At 40.3% G+C, this 17,757-nt stretch overlaps 1 protein-coding gene across 3 annotated transcripts in view; it reads left to right on the forward strand.

The window, feature by feature from the left end:
- IQGAP2 (IQ motif containing GTPase activating protein 2) overlaps positions 1 to 17,757 on the forward strand; it is a 294,057-nt gene that overhangs the window by 256,856 nt on the left and 19,444 nt on the right. For all 3 annotated transcript variants that reach the window (XM_042941451.1, XM_042941443.1, XM_042941459.1), the window contains 8 exons: positions 1,188 to 1,351; positions 3,473 to 3,697; positions 5,160 to 5,300; positions 5,641 to 5,725; positions 6,172 to 6,404; positions 8,672 to 8,804; positions 11,985 to 12,087; positions 12,596 to 12,737. In XM_042941451.1, coding sequence (XP_042797385.1) covers positions 1,188 to 1,351; positions 3,473 to 3,697; positions 5,160 to 5,300; positions 5,641 to 5,725; positions 6,172 to 6,404; positions 8,672 to 8,804; positions 11,985 to 12,087; positions 12,596 to 12,737 — 1,226 coding nt within the window. The remainder of the gene's footprint in view (positions 1 to 1,187; positions 1,352 to 3,472; positions 3,698 to 5,159; positions 5,301 to 5,640; positions 5,726 to 6,171; positions 6,405 to 8,671; positions 8,805 to 11,984; positions 12,088 to 12,595; positions 12,738 to 17,757) is intronic.

Below are 17,757 nucleotides of genomic sequence, written 5' to 3' on the forward strand. Positions count from 1 at the left end.
GCCTTGGCAAGAATTATTAGCCAAAGCACAGGACAGCTAATATAGAGATTGTTGAGTTTGCCTCTTCAGTATGAGCCTAAATGTAAAACTTTTAGGTCATCTGGGAGGAACGAGGAGCAGGATTCGTTAGCTTTAGAGTGAGTTTCCTTTCTCATAATCCCATGCTTAGTGTGGGAAAAGAATCAATGCAGCACTGTAAAGAAAAACGTCCTCAGCTACAGCTTCAGAAAATTTCAGCCAATAATTATTGAGCTTGAAAGTAAATTTAGTAGTAAAGTAAACTAGAATTTGTGTTTTCTTAAAAACTTTGAAGCAAAACTGCTTGGGTGTATTAAGTGAACACGAGTTTCCATGTATGGAAAAGTTTCTTTTCTCATCGGAAGGAAGGCGAAGGGTAGGATATTTACTTTCTTTGCATGAATATTTTCCTCTCTTGCCTAAATAATAGTTTTTCTCCTCTAACTTCCACCTGGCTGGTGTAGCTGTTGGAGAAAAGCCATATAACCCGAAGTCTGGTGTTGTATCTCAGGAGCTCCACCCTGAGCGGAGCCCTCAGAACTCCACATCAATTTTCTTTTTTTAATTCTTGAGTTCTAAGGTGTCTTTTTTACCCCCTGTCATTTTCTTCTGCTTTTCATCCTATCAACTGTCCTGACCTTCACCCTTCTCTTCAGCCTCCCTACCTCACTCCTACCTTCTCTCTCCTTGGAAAACATCATGACCATCCCACTGTCTCTACATGTAAACATACCCTTTTTCTAGACTCAGAATATGGGATGTATTTCCTTCTATTCATTCAGCAGTCCTTCTAGAATAGTCTGTTTCACTGTGCCCTTGTTTCATTATTGCCAGTATCTTCGGATACCAGATTCTGTTTTCTATCCCCTCTCTCTTCTGTGTCTCTATAATAAATATTAATATGTGACTTGAAATGGTTAACAGTATAAAGTGCACACAATTGTATTTAATTAAATAAATCCTGTCGTAGCTTTCTAATATAACTTCCTGTGGTATCGATATTAGCTGATACCTTTTAAAGTATTATTTTGTGCCAGATACTCCACTAGAGGCTTTATGCATATTAAATTACTGAAGGGCAGGGAATTGGGTACTCCTTTCTGCTTTAATAATATATTAACATACAGTTTTGGGGGGGGACTTTGTCTGTCTTCTCTCTTTTCTTTTAGACCAATCCTTTATATCTGGCTAAGCTGATTTTCCAGATGCCACAGAACAAGTCAACTAAATTTATGGATACTGTTATTTTCACACTATACAATTATGCTTCCAATCAGCGAGAAGAATATCTACTCCTCAAGCTTTTTAAGACAGCTCTGGAGGAAGAAATAAAGTAGGTATATAAATATATATGTAAAGATATTAATGAATAGATCTTTTTAGATTATCATTATTTGCTAAAATAATATTTAAATTATTCTCAGAAATGACTCATACATATTAAAGTGTATCAAATTCCTTAAGAAATTTCTACATCACTATAGATATATTCATGTACAGCTTTCTCCCACCAGTGATACCTTTTTTTACTGCTAAATTAACTTTTGATTTTGCAAGTATGCAACAACTTGAAAATCAGAAGTTTTTTGAAAGTCAGTGAGAAAAAATTTAACTTAATTAAAATTCTGTGAGTAATAAAGTTATAAACAGATGGGGGTAACAATCTCTGCCAGATACTCTTTTTATACTTCTCTTACTGGAATTAAACTGCTTTTCGCTGATTTCAGATTCAGTTAAGGTAAGGAAAAAAATGTGGATATCTATACTAAGTGGGCAAAAAAAAAAAAAAAAAAATGAAAATGCCCTTAGCAACTAGCTGGAACCTTAACTGCCTTCCTGGCTTCTTAATACCTTAAGCTATACTATTTCCTACAGATCTCTGAAACATATTAGCTAGGAACCTCTGCCCTCAGGGTATCTGTGAACCAACATGAGAAATATATGGGAATGTGTGCACTGAAATAAATAAGTACTAATGAATGATCCATATCGTGTAACAGATCAGAGGGATGGAAAGAAAAGTTCCAGTTACAAATGGTATTGTAATAGTGATGTAACAGGACAGATGGCTGCTACGCTTGTGGTAAACCTAGCATAACATATAAACTTGTCAGAACACGAAGTTGTATACCTGAAACTAACATTGTGTGTCATCGGTCCTCAAATTAAGAAGTAATAAATATATACATACATACATAAGGAAAGCTCCAGTTAAATTAGGTCACTCAATAAAGATTTTGTGGAAGAGGAAGTCATTGATCCAAATCCTTGAAGTATATCTATAGTTTTTTATAAGAAAAAGTGGAAAAGGGAAATAAGGCACACCGCTGACAGAAACAGCACGGGCCAAAGTCCAACAAAGCCGGTAGGATCAATCTAGCCAAAATGCGATTTAACCCAGATGACTGGGAGGTGGAGCTAAAAGGATAGGTTGGGCCAGATCATGGGAGTCGCTGAGTAGAGGCCTGAGTGCAACACACTGTTTACTTCCTGTGAAGGTGTGAAAGGCCTTTGAGTGGGGGATTGACCCAGCCGCTTCGGGTTTTTAGAAGAATTGTTCTACTGCTGTGTATGAATAGAATAGATTATAGCTGCCCAGTTCAGAAAAATGGGGGAGTCAGAAGGAAAAAGATGTAGTTGGGAGTGTTAGAGCAATATGAGCTACAGGTATAGAATTTATGGGTGAAAGTGCTCAGCAGAAAACTGGAAATTGAAGACCCAACTCCCAGGAAGGAGAAGTGGATTACTCACTGGGCTCAGAGGACAATTTCCAAAGAGATGGTCATTGAAGTTGCACGTATGAGTGAGGTCTGATGATAGATCATGGAGAAAGACATGAGTGGGAACAGTTAAAATGTGGGAAGCGGAGCAGCAAAGGAAAAAGAGGGAATGACTGAGTAAGGTAAGAAACGGAATGCAGCTCTTTGAGACTGTAAAGGAAAAGGGGGTACAGAGGGGGCCAGTGGTCGTGTGGGAGCGTCAGAGGTTGCACAGAGGTGAAAGGGAGGAGGAGGAGGGATGCACGGGAGTTGGCAGTCAGCAGTCGAGAAAAGCTCTCTCAGCCATGTGACATAGTCTCAGCCAGAAGCTGCCCCGCAGTCACTTTGGGATTCAAAGAAGCGGAGTTAGTTCATTGAATCAAGAAAGTTGTTCTTGAAATTTGGTAATTAGACGGGACATAATACTTGCACAGTGGTACCCTGTATTCTTCTTAGTGTTGGTCCACTTTCAGTTCCTTCCTGCCTTCTAGACTGAAATAGAGGCTGAGCGCTTAGGTTTTAAGTGCTTGAGTTCCTCAAATAAGGAACACACGTGTCAGAAATGATTGCTTCCTTTTAAACCACACCATCTTTGATTTTCATGGAGCAAGTCCTTGCTTGCCAGAGGGACCATACACTGTTGAAAACTCTGTACATAGAGGCAAACCACTTGTTTTGGTCTGGGCTTGTTTTAGGTCAAAGGTGGATCAGGTACAGGACATAGTGACTGGGAACCCCACTGTCATCAAGATGGTTGTGAGCTTCAACAGGGGGGCCCGTGGACAGAACACCCTGCGCCAGCTCCTGGCTCCCGTAGTGAAAGAGATCCTCGATGACAAGTCCCTGACCATCAACACAAACCCCGTAGAGGTGTACAAGGCTTGGGTGAACCAACTAGAAACACAGACTGGAGAAGCCAGGTAACTGAGGCCGGAAGATGTTGGTTTTGCAGTCGTGTTTTATTACCATTTTTACATGGTTATTATATATACTCTTAAACTCTGTTAAAAGAACAAAATTTAGGGGCACCTGGGTGGCTCAGTCCGTTAAGTGTCCAGCTCTTGGTTCCGACTTAGGTCATGATCCCACAGTTCATGGGTTTGAGCCCCACATCAGGCTCTATGCTCACAGTGCAGAGCCTGCTTTGGATTCTCTCTCTGTTTCTCTCTCTCTCTCTCTCTGCCACCCTCTACCCCTCCTCCCCCCAGTCCCCAGCCACTGCTCATGCTCTCTCTCTCAAAATAAATAAAAGCTTTTTTAAAAAAGTTTTAAAAAAACCAAAATTTACTATCCAGAGTCAGTTTTCAATTCAAGATGTTACTCCTTTAACATATCCATGCAGGCCACATTCTTGGACTCATCTTGGTTTTGCATGGTATTTTCACATTTCAGTACCAGTTGAGCCCCAAAGCCACAATTTCTGTAATTCTCTGCCTTGGTTCTTCGTCGTGTGTTTCTAAACCTAGACCTAGAAATGGCACACCTCCTCACCTGATGATATGCACTGTTTCACAACTCCCAAGTGAGTGGCTTGCCTGCGTAAGCATTAATAAGCCAGGTGGAATGGGCTTATTCTGGGTGGTAGTTTGTAGATCTAAGCAATCCCGGCTTTTTATTTTCTGCAAAAGGATGCCTTGTGCAATAGTTCAGATACGCACAGAGAATTACATGGATGGTTCTCACGCACTGTCTGTAACAGCAAAAAGTTGGGGAAAGTCAAAATATTTAGCTTTGAGGAATTTGTTAAATAAATGTTTGTATAACACATAGTAGACTAATAACTGTTTGGAATAATGATATATTTTTATTGGTATGGAAAAATGCTTGTATAGTTTTCAGTTGCAGGTGGGTAAAATAACCCACTTTCTATAAAATATATATACGTGTGTATGTACACACACACACACACACACACACACACACACACACACACACAAATAGGATCTGTGTGGGATATGCCTAGGCACCAACTCCCTTATATCCAGGCGTATGGAAGGCCCACATACCCAGAATTATACAGTAGTACCTAGAAAGCTATGCATCAAGATGTGAAAAATGGTTGTCTCTAGGTTGGTATTGTTGTTTGCCTATATGCATTTTTTTTTTCTGTAAGGAACATACTGCTTTTTTGTCATTGAAGAGATAGAAAGTTAGGTTTATATCATTTGAGTCGCCCGTTATTTTGCCAGAAGAGCCCCAAGAGGGAGACTGAAGTCCCCCTGATCCACTAGTGACAGAGGGACTGTCTGGGCACGTAGGGCCTCCCCTGTGTGGGTGGAGTCCGCTTCACTGTACAAAGCTTGATTGTAGAAACAGCTTGGCAAGGACACAAATGCTTATTCCAAGGCCCCAATTAATTGAAGGCCCTTGTTGTGTTTTCAGCAAGCTGCCTTATGACGTGACCACAGAACAAGCTCTGACATACCCAGAAGTGAAAAATAAACTGGAGGCATCCATTGAGAACCTGAGAAGGGTCACGGACAAAGTCCTGAAATCTATCATTTCTTCCCGAGATCTACTACCGTAAGTTGTACATGTAGCAACGTGAACATTCTTCACTGAAAGTTCTTGAAATGCTATGTAAAAGAAATCATGGCAGTAAAGAGAGGAGTGTTCCCTGATACTGTTTGACTACTTTAAAAGATCGCTTGTGTTTGCATTTTAAATGCACAACTGTTCTCTAAAGAGGGGACACTCAGTTACTATCATCGGTGAAGGTCCTGTGATTCTGTTACCATCTCATTTTATGTTTAATTTTTTAAGACCACTGCTCAGCTTTAGTTGACAGGAACAACTGCTATGTATTTCTTCCTCACTTAGCCTTTTTTCCATTATTTTCTTTTGTCATCTGTTTTACATGTAGTTATGGATTGAGGTATATAGCCAAAGTACTGAAGAATTCGATCCATGAGAAATTTCCTGACGCCACAGAAGATGAACTATTAAAGGTAGATTTTCAAGGGTCATCTCACCCTAGCCTCCCCTGGGGGTGTCAGCCAAAATTACCAGCATACCATTTTGTGAGATTTTTTTTTTTATCTCCTGTATACCTGTGTGTGTAAAAAGTTACAGGTCTTCTGTTTTTAATGACTGTCAAGATTATTGATTATCCTGAGTTTACTTTGAAGATCTTACACATTATTGACATTCTGCATTTAGAGCACTTTGGGGCAATATGGTCTAATCAATTCTATTTCTCACCAAAAATAATTTTGTTAACTATACCAGTAATGGGTGATTCTGTTCACTCCCTTTACCTAACTCCTTTATAAGATTCAGATCAGAAAATGATCTTTCTTGGGAATCGTCAGTAAATACTGACTTCAACTTAAAGGAATCTAAAGCTCTTGAGTTTTTTCTCTTAAAAATAGTCTTTTCCTCTGCATTACCCCAGATTGTTGGAAACCTCCTGTACTATCGGTACATGAACCCAGCTATCGTAGCTCCTGACGGCTTTGATATCATCGACATGACAGCTGGAGGTCAGATAACTTCCGACCAAAGGAGAAATTTGGGATCGGTGGCCAAGGTTCTTCAGCATGCAGCCTCCAATAAGCTGTTTGAAGGAGAAAATGAGCATCTCTCATCTATGAACAATTATTTATCAGAGACCTATCATGAGTTCAGGTGAGAGGGCTCATGGCCTGTGGAGAAACTTGGAAGATGATGAACAAGAATAATGTGTGTTCTGTACACAGAACTGGAGTTCTGGGTGAGGGACAGGAGCCTCAGGTGGTGGCGTGCATTTTTTCTGGTTGGCCCTGTGGGGAAAGAGGACGGGTACTTATGTCTGGGGCTCCCCGTCCCACCCCTGTACCCAGTACCCCTGCCATACTGAGTCATCCCCAGATGTTTGATTTCTGCTGTGGACAAAACGAAATGTTTATTTTTCCTGGTATGCTGCAGGCTGATAGTACTTAGAATAAAAGTCAGAATGGCTGATGTCTTCTTCATTGAACTTAAGAAGATAGTTTTTGAGTTTTTTGTTTGTTTGTTTTAAAGAATGTGTCCAGTGAGAACCTGCTTATCTGCATCAAACACTTTAGTAGGAAATGGAGTATTTGGTTTTCAAAAAGCTAGGAAAATCCAGCTTTTATATTTCTTGTGGATTGTATATGAATATGTCCTATTCTCAAACCTCTCTTAGCCGTGTAAGACTTAATGTCATTGACTTGATATGCATTTCCAAATTATATCCCTAATCTTTCCGTGGGAACATTTTAGGAGTGAGTCTGGTGGGAAGATGTACTCACCCTGAGCTCTCCGAGGAAGCATGTTCAACTTGGCATTTGTTTTTTCTCTTGTTGCCATTTGATTGGTAGTAGGTCATAGAAATAAGACACAAATATGGACTCTTTGACTCCTTACTTGGAAAATTCATTTCCCATTCCTCAGTTTCCTCTGGATTAGTGATTTATCTACTCACAGGTAGTTCATGATCACTGTTCTCTCTTTAGAATTGTGGCCTCTTGGGTGCCTGGGTGGCTCAGTTGGTTAAGCATCCGACTTTGGCTCAGGTCATGATTTCACGGTTTGTGAGTTCAAGCCCCAAGTCAGGCTCTGTACTGACAACTCGGAACCTGGAGCCTGTGTTGGAGTCTGTGTCTCCCACTGTCTCTGCCCCTTCCCCGCTCATGTTCTTTCTCTCACAAAAATAAATAAACATTAAAAAAAAAAAAAAACAGAGAAAAAGAATTGTGACCTCTTGTGAGAAAACTCCCTCCAAATCCTCTTACTACAGGAAGTTTTGATTTCTCAAGCTGTTAATTTTAGTTCTTCTCACGGATGAATAAAGTACTATTTGTTGCATATCCTTATCTGCTATTACAGCTTTCCTTTACTTCCTTTCTTCTCAGATTATTGTTATCAAACATCTATGGTTCCAGCTCTTCAAAAATAAAGCAAACCAAAGTCCCCCCTCACTTCCTTAAAATTCATACTTTTTCCTCTAACACTTGTATTTATCCTATGTGTTGCTCAGCAACCTGTTAAAGGTGTCAATGTCAAACCGTAGAAAGACCAACTGTCACCTGGAAACATGTTCTTCCCCCCCGCCAACATGGCTGTTTGCCATTTAGCCTCTTCAGCCTTGGGCTGAGAAGGTAGAGGTCTTTTCTGGTATATAAGCCTTGGGTACCTCAGGAGATAAACCAAGGATAATTTCAGACGTACGAAAATTTACTACATTATAGACGAAAATACCTTCTCTACCTGTACAAAGGATCATTCCTAAACCATGATCAGAGCACCTGGCTTTCTTGATCTAAATTTGCTATTGTTGAAAGAGCAGACTTGTTAGACTCTGACTACTGGAGGAATTGGACCCTTGTACGTATTTGTGTGTCTAGCCTTAACAGTCTTTCCCTTGGCCAGCAACCGTTGTTTGGATCAACTGGGAGTGGAGTAGGCTTAACTCGAATTTCTGTCAGGTTGGCAACAGAAGCTCTGAAGGATTATTAGTCCCAGGAGTTTGTGCTATGTAAAGTAGCACATTTGATGAATTGCTTTTCAGATTATTTTCTCTAGAAAGACTTGATTCTTAGATCAAAGATTATCAGTCTCGACTTTTGTGTTTAAATTTCAGGGGCCCCACTTTCAAAATAACATTTTTTTAAATAACCTGCCCCATAATTGGCTTACCCTGAGTCACTAATAGAACCGGGACTCTCTTTCTCTCTGAGTTCCTGTCTGAAGAGCTGGGTCCGACGTCCAGAAACATGGACGCAGCTTCCATAGCTAGGCGCCAGTCTGGAAGATACTATAAGAAATCCTCACGCAACCACAGTTTGGGAGAACAAAGCCCTAATCCTAATTCATGAGTTCCTCAGTGTGGGTTTACCTCAGAAATTTGCACCCTGTCTTAAGAATTTGTTTTTTTTTTTTTTTTTTGTTAGGAAATATTTCAAAGAAGCCTGTAATGTCCCTGAGCCAGAAGAAACATTTAATATGGATAAATACACAGATGTGGTGACAGTCAGCAAACCAGTCATTTATATTTCAGTTGAAGAAATCATCAGCACACATTCAGTAAGTGGGGTTGGAGAAGGGTCTTAGCAGTAGACCCACGGTTCGGACGCCATTATCTTGAAAATGCTTAGTTTTTACCAGACTTAACTGTAAGCATGTGCTAGTAATACTTATACTCTGAATACTAAGAAACCTTTGGTTATTTATTCCCTGACATTTGTACATGGATACAACTCCTTTTCCTAAACAAGTTACGTTTACTTTTTACATGGTATGTTTATTCCCTCTTGTGCATAATAAAACTCCTTCACCCAAACAAGGAAAGTTTACTTCTTACTTAATCCATTGTAAATGTGAAGATTAAGCCCTGAGCAGGGACAGGCCCTAATAGTCCCCCACCCACCAGGGATACACTGCCTGGACCCCCCACATGATTTCTCTCTCCCTTTCAAGAATCTTCCCAGCTTTTCCAGTAAAATTCTGGGACAATGACAATATTCTCTCTAGTGGTGGACATATAGAGAGGTCAAATAAGCAGGCTGCTTGAGATTAGGCAAGAGGAGACACCGCACCCAACATTAGCCACCTGCGAAGAATCATTTCTTTTGTTCTGGAAAACCCCATTTCTCACAGGCAGTTTCATAGTCTCTGCTATGTCATAATGTCTCCATCCAGATGGCGTGCAAACATTATTGCAATCAGCCATAAAAGGAGCATTAGGCATCTGTTGGGTCAGGGCCTTTAGCTCAGCATGGGAAGCCTTCGATGGCCTCTCAGTCGTTTGAAATAAAAAGGCCAAGCATTGAGAGGTTTCTTTTGTTTTGTTTTGTTATGTTTTTAGATCATTTGGTACATATTTCCTTTTATCCTAAAGGAGAATGTTTTTAAAATAGCTTTGGACCTTGCTACTCCAAAGTCTTGAGAACTTGTTATCAATGTACCCCAGACCTACATTCTTTTTTTTAAGAGATTTTGTTTTTAAGTAATCCCTACACCCAGTGTGGGACTTGAATCCACAACCCCAGGATCAAGATTCATGTGCTTTACCGACTGAGCCATCCAAGTGCCCCCAGAACAGGCATTCTAACAAGAACCCAAGTTCTGCAGATACATACTGGAGATGAAGAAGCCTGGTTAAGGATACCCCCAGTGTGGATTGTACCCACACCTAGGAGGAAAGCATAACAGATACACAGATCTGAAAGGTCCTAGGTACACTAACAAGTGGCAAGGTGGGCTGCTTAAAATTTCAGGCTTTATTATTAAGCTCTTCCCAGAAACAAAATCCTGAGTACAGGCTTGGAAGAAAGACTGGATCTCCTTTCTATTTCCCTGTTTTACCGCTGGAACAGAGAATCTCCGTAAGTGTTTTGAGTGATCCTAAACTAAGGCAGGTCTGAATGACCAGCTGAAGGAGTGAGTCGGCTGATTAAATGAGAGGCTATACTTCTTTGCTCTCTGTATAAACCCTGGAAATCACAAAACGTGTGCAAGCAGCGCAACATTTGTAATGGTAATTTTCTAATGATCAAGTGGTCTCATTCCTGTTTGAGCAACGAGTCTGTTGTCTCTTTTTATGGTAGATAATCCATCTCCAAAAAATGTCCGCATGCTGGCTACGCATTTGCTGAGGGCAGCATCCTCATGCCCATAAAGTGGTGGGGAGTTCTCTTTTAGAATGAGACATTCTTTCCCAGGCATAGCAGAGGAAAAAATGTTACTGTATTAATTTACATTGTTACTCTTTAAGGAGACATGGTCTGTTCTTTTCTGTTAGCAAAAATTTAAAACAGAATCCAATCCTGGGAAATACAGTTTGTGACCAATCTGGATTTTCCTCACAGATTGGAAGCAGATGTAATAACGTGGGAGGAAAGTAATTGCAGAGAAAAACTGTCTGTTGACTGTCTGTCTGAAATGAAGAGGTGTCCACAACCAGGCATAACAGCAGTTCACTTGGCCCAGCCTGTGGGCACATGCTTGCCACTTGTCCTCTAAGGAACACGTAGAACCTCCAAACACTCTTTAAAAAGACATTTTTGAGAAATGTGCATGTTCTGTAATTACCAGCCTAAAGGGTAGAAGCTAGGTGCCTAAATTTTCACTCTCCAGAGAAAGCAGCCACGTCAGCTGTCCTATCCCCTCAGAGAACAAGGACATAAATGTATCCATCTTACTTTGTTCTGTCTCTAACTTACTTTCCCCCCAAAAAATAGATATGCTACCCTTCCAGATTTTACTGTGACATTATATCACCTCTATTACTTGTGTAATGTCTTCGCTTGCCTTTGATCCTTGTGGGGATTATGTACCTGAAGAAACACATCTGGGCCTCAGGCCAAGGAACCGTATGGTCATTTCTGCCATCCCTACCCTTGAAAGATCTTCAATGCCAGGCAGATTAAAATAGCTAATAGTGGTGATTTTTTTTAATATCCATAGTGTTTGATTACTGCATAATTTTTCCCTGAAGAGATATGGAAATGCCTTTCTAGTTTGTTACCAGTGTTAGCCAAGGGACTTCTGCCTCATTTTACGCTTTTTCCTCCCCAACTTTGACCTTTCCTATAAAGGCGCACTGGAGCACAGGGGTCGAAGTAGAAGTAGAAGGCTGCTCCTTGGCACACCTCACATGATCTTGCTAAAAGATGGTTTGTGAACACCTTTCACTAAGCTACAGTTTCTTCGTGTGGAATAGGCACGTCCCTTTGAGATAAAATTAAAAACTGTGTCACCTCCCTGAGGTCTCTGATTTGAATAAATGTCAGACTTGTGGGGCACCTGTGTGGCTCATTCGGTTAAGCATCCGACTTCAGCTTAGGGCATGATCTCACGGTTCGTGGGTTCGAGCCCCCCATCTGAAGCCTGCTTCGGATTCTGTGTCTCCCTCTCTCCCTGCCCCTCCCCCGCTTGTGCTCTTATCTGTCTCTCAAAGATAAATAAACATTAAAAAATTAAAAAAATAAATAAATGTCTGACTTGTAATTAAGATTCAAATGATAGGGGTCCCTGCTTGGCTCATTCAGGAGAGCACACGACTCTTGATCTCAAGGTCATGAGGTTGTGGCCCATGTTGGGCATAGAGCTTACTTTGAAAAAGTAAAAATAAGATTAAAACAATATGAGAAGAAAATTATCTTGGAAAACTGGAAAGGGAACTTGATGTAAAAATGGTAGCACTTAAGAATTTACTTTTATTTGTGTGTGTGTGTGTGTGTGTTTATTGCTTTATTGCTTTAGCTCCTGCTGGAACACCAGGATGCAATTGCTCCTGATAAACAGGACTTGCTGAATGAATTGTTGGAATTGCTGGGAGAGGTTCCTAGTGTGGAATCTTTTCTTGGTAAGAGCTTCTTCCTTCTGCTTATCCTGTGGTTGACATTTAGTTGTTTAGTTTTCCTAGTCTAGATCAAAAAAATCTTAATATTCAACTTTATTTAAAAAGATAACTACAGGGGCGCCTGGGTGGCTCATTCAGTGAAGTGTCTAACTCTTGATTTCGGATCAGGTCGTGATCTCACAGTTTGTGAGATCAAGCCCTGCATCAGGCTCTGTGCTGTTAGAGCACAGAGCCTGCTTGGGATTCTCTCTCTCTTCTCTCTGTCTGCCTCTCTCCAACCCCTGCCCTCACCATGCTCGCTTGCTCGCTCGTTCTCTATCAAAATGAATTTAAAAAAAAAAAGAAACCTCAAAAAAAATAAAAGCCTCTCGCTGTATATTAGAATTTTTTTTTTTATGAAGACCATTATCTCCTGTACAACTGAGCCTTTCCTGTAAACCTTTATCTTGGGTTGCTGACGCCACCATCACAATGAGCAAATGGTAAGAGTAACAATGTTTTCTTTCTACAGGGGAAGGAGCAGTTGACCCCAATGACCCCAACAAGGCAAATACACTAAGCCAACTCTCAAAGATTGAGATCTCCCTTTATTTGACAAGCAAGTACAACATAGGGGACGGTGAAGCTGTTGATGGCCAGAGCCTCATGATAAAGTAAGTTTGGGGCTTAGCGGGCACATGTCTCCGATTATGCGTCTTCAACTATGCAAGTTGAAATAGACTGAATCCCCAAATCATTTTAGTATGTCTAAATATTAAAATACATTATTCATCAAACATCTAACCAAAGGATAATAGAGTATCATTTAAAAGGGAACAAAATACAATTTGTAATTTAGTTTATAATAGTTTATAAAGGCTATTTTTTGTTTGTTTGTTTGTTTGCCATGGAGCAGTTTTATTTCTTTCTTTTAAGAAACAAATTGATTGATTCTGCCTGTAAAAATCCTTAGGTAACTGAAGGGAAATAAGTGTTTCAGAGTGGTGAAAAGATTGGCAAGGAAGTGCCTTAAACCAAATTTAATGTCTGGCATAAAATATCTACAGAAAAGGCACACACATGGTAAGATATCCCACTGTCATTTGATTTATTAACTTGGTTTCCTATTAAACTAAGCCTGGATATGTTTACCAGCTTTGACTTACACCCTACTTCCTGCCCAAAGATTTCAAATGAAGCATCCACACTTTTAATTTCTACCGCATTGGTTCCATCAAGCCTTCTTAGATATCCCACACCAGTCCTTTACATAAAGAATGAGAAAGAATGAGGTACATCACCGTAAATCAAAACACCATAAACCAAAATGCTTGCTCAGCAACCAATATGGCTTTTAAGAACTTATGTAAACAGGGGCGCCCGGGTGGCTCAGTCGGTTAAGCGTCCGACTTCAGCTCAGGTCACGATCTCATGGTCCGTGAGTTTGAGCCCCGCGTCGGGCTCTGGGCTGACAGCTCAGAGCCTGGAGCCTGCTTCCGATTCTGTGTCTCCCTCTCTCTCTGCCCCTCCCCCATTCATGCTCTGTCTCTCTCTGTCTCAAATAAATAAACGTTAAAAAAAAAAAAAAAGAACTTATGTAAACAAAAGGACGCATATTCTATGAGTGATGTGTTGGAGTGAGGTGGAGAATGGACGTAGAAAACGGTGACCAAAGTGGAATACTTATGTATTTAAATAATACTTGACACATTACTTCCAAGTTACACGTCCAGAGTTCTGACATGGTTTTCATTTGTAACAAGAGCTTTCTGTTCTGCCGCTGACATGATTCAAACAGCGCTCATTTCCAGTTAATTTTTTTCCCAGATATTCACACTCATCCATAAAAATGGTGGGGGGGGGGGAGGAGGACTTGTTCATTGTCCTGTGCTGCAATGTGTGCTGCTTCTAATTAGGCTTGATTATTTTGTCCTCGGATCATCTAAGGCTTCATGCATTCATGTAGCAAATCTTTTGAGGACCCGTTCTATATCCATGGCCCTGGCTTCACACTGGGGAGACAGCAGTAAGAAGCCATTAGCAGTCCCTGCTTCCCAGGGGTCTAAAGTCTGAGGGTGGGGAGTACAGCTCAATTGCAGGACAGAGGCCAAGCTGCAGAACTCTTACACAATCTTGGCCTCTTAAGAGTTGAAGGTACTTCCTTAGACTGCTGATTACAACTCATATTGAATTTGCAAAGAGACAACACAGGGCAGGGCAACAGAGATGGGGGAAACTATGCAATCTGTTCCCTGGGTTCCTCTGAGAAATTGCCAATTATAAAGGTAACTGGAAATGCAGAGACTGTGTGGTTCTGCCATGCAAATTAAATTAGGCCAAGTATCCTGTGATCTCATATGCTTTGTCCTTAGAAGTAATGGGAAGAAATGTTTTCATAATTGGTTTTGTCTGTTAGTTGAACATCATTTTCTAAATGCATTCAACTCACTTGAATGCGTTAATGAATGGAAATCACAAAGTGGGTAGTGTAAAATACCACATATTCTCAATATCATATATTTATATATATTTATACTTGTTTCTGAATGAGCGTCGATGGGTCTGCGAATTTTTGGAATTGATTTTAAAAGCAAAACCATAAAAGTCAGGTATGTTGGGCAACCATATATCTTAGCTAGGGAAACCTGGTCCATTGTCCTACTTGCATCAGCCCTTGGATGGCCCTGTCCCAGCTCCCCAGCACGTGCTGGAAGCAAATGCTGTCTGCTCCTTTAACCGCCATACTACGTAGAACCAGTGTTTTTTTTTTTCTTATTGTTGTAAAATACACGTAACATAAAATTTACCGTTTTAACCTTTTAAAGTATACAAATGAGTGCCATTTTGTACATTCAGAATGTCACACAACCTTCACAACTTTCTAGTTCCAGAACTTCTATTAATCATTCATTCCCCCACTACCCTCAGGGCTCTGTAAGGCCCTGCTCCAGCATCCCTAGTGCTTTCTGTCTCTATGAACTTGTCTTTTCTAGACATTTCATATAATTGGAATCATACACTACGTGATCTCTTGCATCTGTCTTCTTTGACCCCACATAATGTTTTTGGCCGAATAATATTCCCTTGTATGGATACAGCACATTGATCATGGACATTTGGGTTGTACCTTTTGACTATTGTGAATAGTATCGCTGTGACCATTTGTGTACAAGTATTTATTTGAACACCTGTTTTCACGTCTTTTGGATATAGACCTAGGAGTGGAATTGCTGGGTCATAAGGTAATTCTAAGTTTAGCTTTTTGAGAAACTGCCAAACTTTTTTTCATAGTGGCTTTACCATCTTGTATTTCCACCCCCAAGGTATAAGGGTTCGAACTTTTCCACATCTTCACAGACACTTATTTTCTGTTTTATGTTGTTACAGCCATTCTAGTGCATATAAAGTAGGATCTCGTTGTGATTTTGATTTGCATTCCCCTGATGATAAATAATGTTGAGTTGTCCTTGTCAGCCATTTGTGTACCTTCTTTGTAGAAATGTCTGTTCAAGTCTTGGGCCTGTTTTTTGGTTTGTCTTTTTTGTTGCAGAGTTCTAAGAGCTCCTATATTCTAGAGAGTAGACACCTGCCAGATTTATGACTTGCACATATTTTTTACTCCTATGGGTTGCCTTTTTATGCTCTTGGTAATGTCCTTTTATGCACAGAAGTTTTTTAACTTGATGAAGGACAGTTTATTTTTTGTCGTTGCTTGTGCTTTTGGTGTCATGAAATGAGAAATCATTGGGGCACCTGGGTGGCTCAGTTGGTTGAGCATCTGTCTTGAGTCTTGGTTTCAGCTCATGTCATGATCCCAGAGTCATATCTCTCCCTCCCTCCCTACCTCCCCCACCCTCTCTCTCTCTCTCTCCCTCCTCCTCCTCTTCTTCCTTCTCCTCCTTCCTCCTCCTCCCTCCTCCTCCTCCTCCTCCTCCCTCCTCCTCCTCCTCCTCCTCCTCCTCCTCCTCCTTCCTCTCCTCCTCCTCCTTCCTCTCCTCCTCTTCCTCCTCCTCCTTCCTCTCCTCCTTCTCCTTCCTCTCCTCTTCCTCCTCCTCCCCCTCCCCCTCCCCCTCCCTTGCACCTCTCTCACCCACTTGCACTCTGTCTGAAATTAAAAAAAAAAATCCTTGCCCAACCCTGAGTCCTGAACATTTACGCCTATGTTTTCTTCTAAGAGTTCTATAGTTTATTTTATGTTTAGGTGTATTACCCCTTTTGAGCTAATTTTTGTGTTTAGTGTAAGGCAGAAGCCCAATTTCATTTTTTTTTTTTTTGCAGGTGCATGTTCATTTGTCTTACCGCTATTACTTAAAGACACTATTTTTCTCCCTTGAATGGACTTAGATACCCTTGTCGAAAGCCAATTGACCATACACGTATGACTTTCTGGACTCTTAATTCTATTCCATTGATCTATGTCAGTCCTTATCCTAGTCCCACATTATATGGATCACTGTAACTTTGCAGTAAGTTTTGAAATTGCTAAGCATAAGTCTTCCAACTTGTTCTTTTTCAAGATTCTTTTGGTTTCCTGGGGTTCCTTGCAATTCGTAGTGAATTGTATGATCGACTTTTTCATTTATACCAAAGGACTACTAGGCTAGTGTTTTAATAATTCTTGATAATTCGCTGCTTTCATGGACCTCTGGGGTCTAGATAGTCTTCCTCTGGGCATATTTTAAGATCCTGCCATAGGCAGAGCCCCTCACTAAGCAGCCCAGTGATCAGTGTGGACGACAACCTGAAGAGAAGATTGTCCAAGTAGCCTTCCTTGAAAGTGGGATTTGGATATTGCCCAGAAGATTGAACAGAATTAGTTTCATGATGTTAGGCAACCTTACTTCCAAAGACATATATTTTAGGTATATATTTTAAAATCTTGTTAATAATAGACAATTATAAAATGTGTCAATGATAGCAAGCTTGAAGACCATTCAGCCCAAGCCTGTCTCTTTGTGGTGAGGAAATTTAAGTCTAAAATTAGGGGAAGCAAGTTGCTAGTCCCTGACGTGCTTTAAACTCATGTGCCCTGTATCATGGATTCTCCATTAATACACACTTTAAATATCGATTTGAAAAGTTGTATGGGGATGTCTTTTGTCCAAGCTAACCAAATTCCTATCTCAGACATAATACATATTTCTTGAGGATCTTCATTACAGAACCAAATTTAACTAACATCAGACAATGCCTTCAGGAAGTTAGTTTGAAATGGACAATCATGGAATGAAGAGCATTTGGGATATGAAAGTATCTGGCTTTTCTCTATCAAAAAAAACTTTCTTGCTTCCTTGTTAAACAGATTGTGTTTTTAACTTTCACCAATGTCCCCTTATGATTAATTACAAAATAACTAGCTTTACAGTGATGAATAACTCATCTTCATGGGCGCACCTGCAGTAGAAGAATTTGAGACATTGTTAATATCCTTATGCTTGTAAACTTTATAGCGTGCTAACTTTATAATTAATAGCTAGATGAAGATGATAACAAACACCTATGGAGTGCTTACCATGTGACAGGCACTATCCTATAGATACAGGTAGATAATAATATGTATATTCATTCCTTCGTATATATATGAAATATGTCATGTTATATTCTTGGCAACCACAAGAGGTAGAGGTTACTAACTGTATTTTACATATGAGGCACAGAACAGACAAAAGCTCTTTCCTAGGCAATATGGCTCGT

The sequence above is a fragment of the Panthera leo genome, chromosome A1 (genome assembly GCF_018350215.1).
Source record: "Panthera leo isolate Ple1 chromosome A1, P.leo_Ple1_pat1.1, whole genome shotgun sequence".
NCBI lineage: Eukaryota > Metazoa > Chordata > Mammalia > Carnivora > Felidae > Panthera > Panthera leo.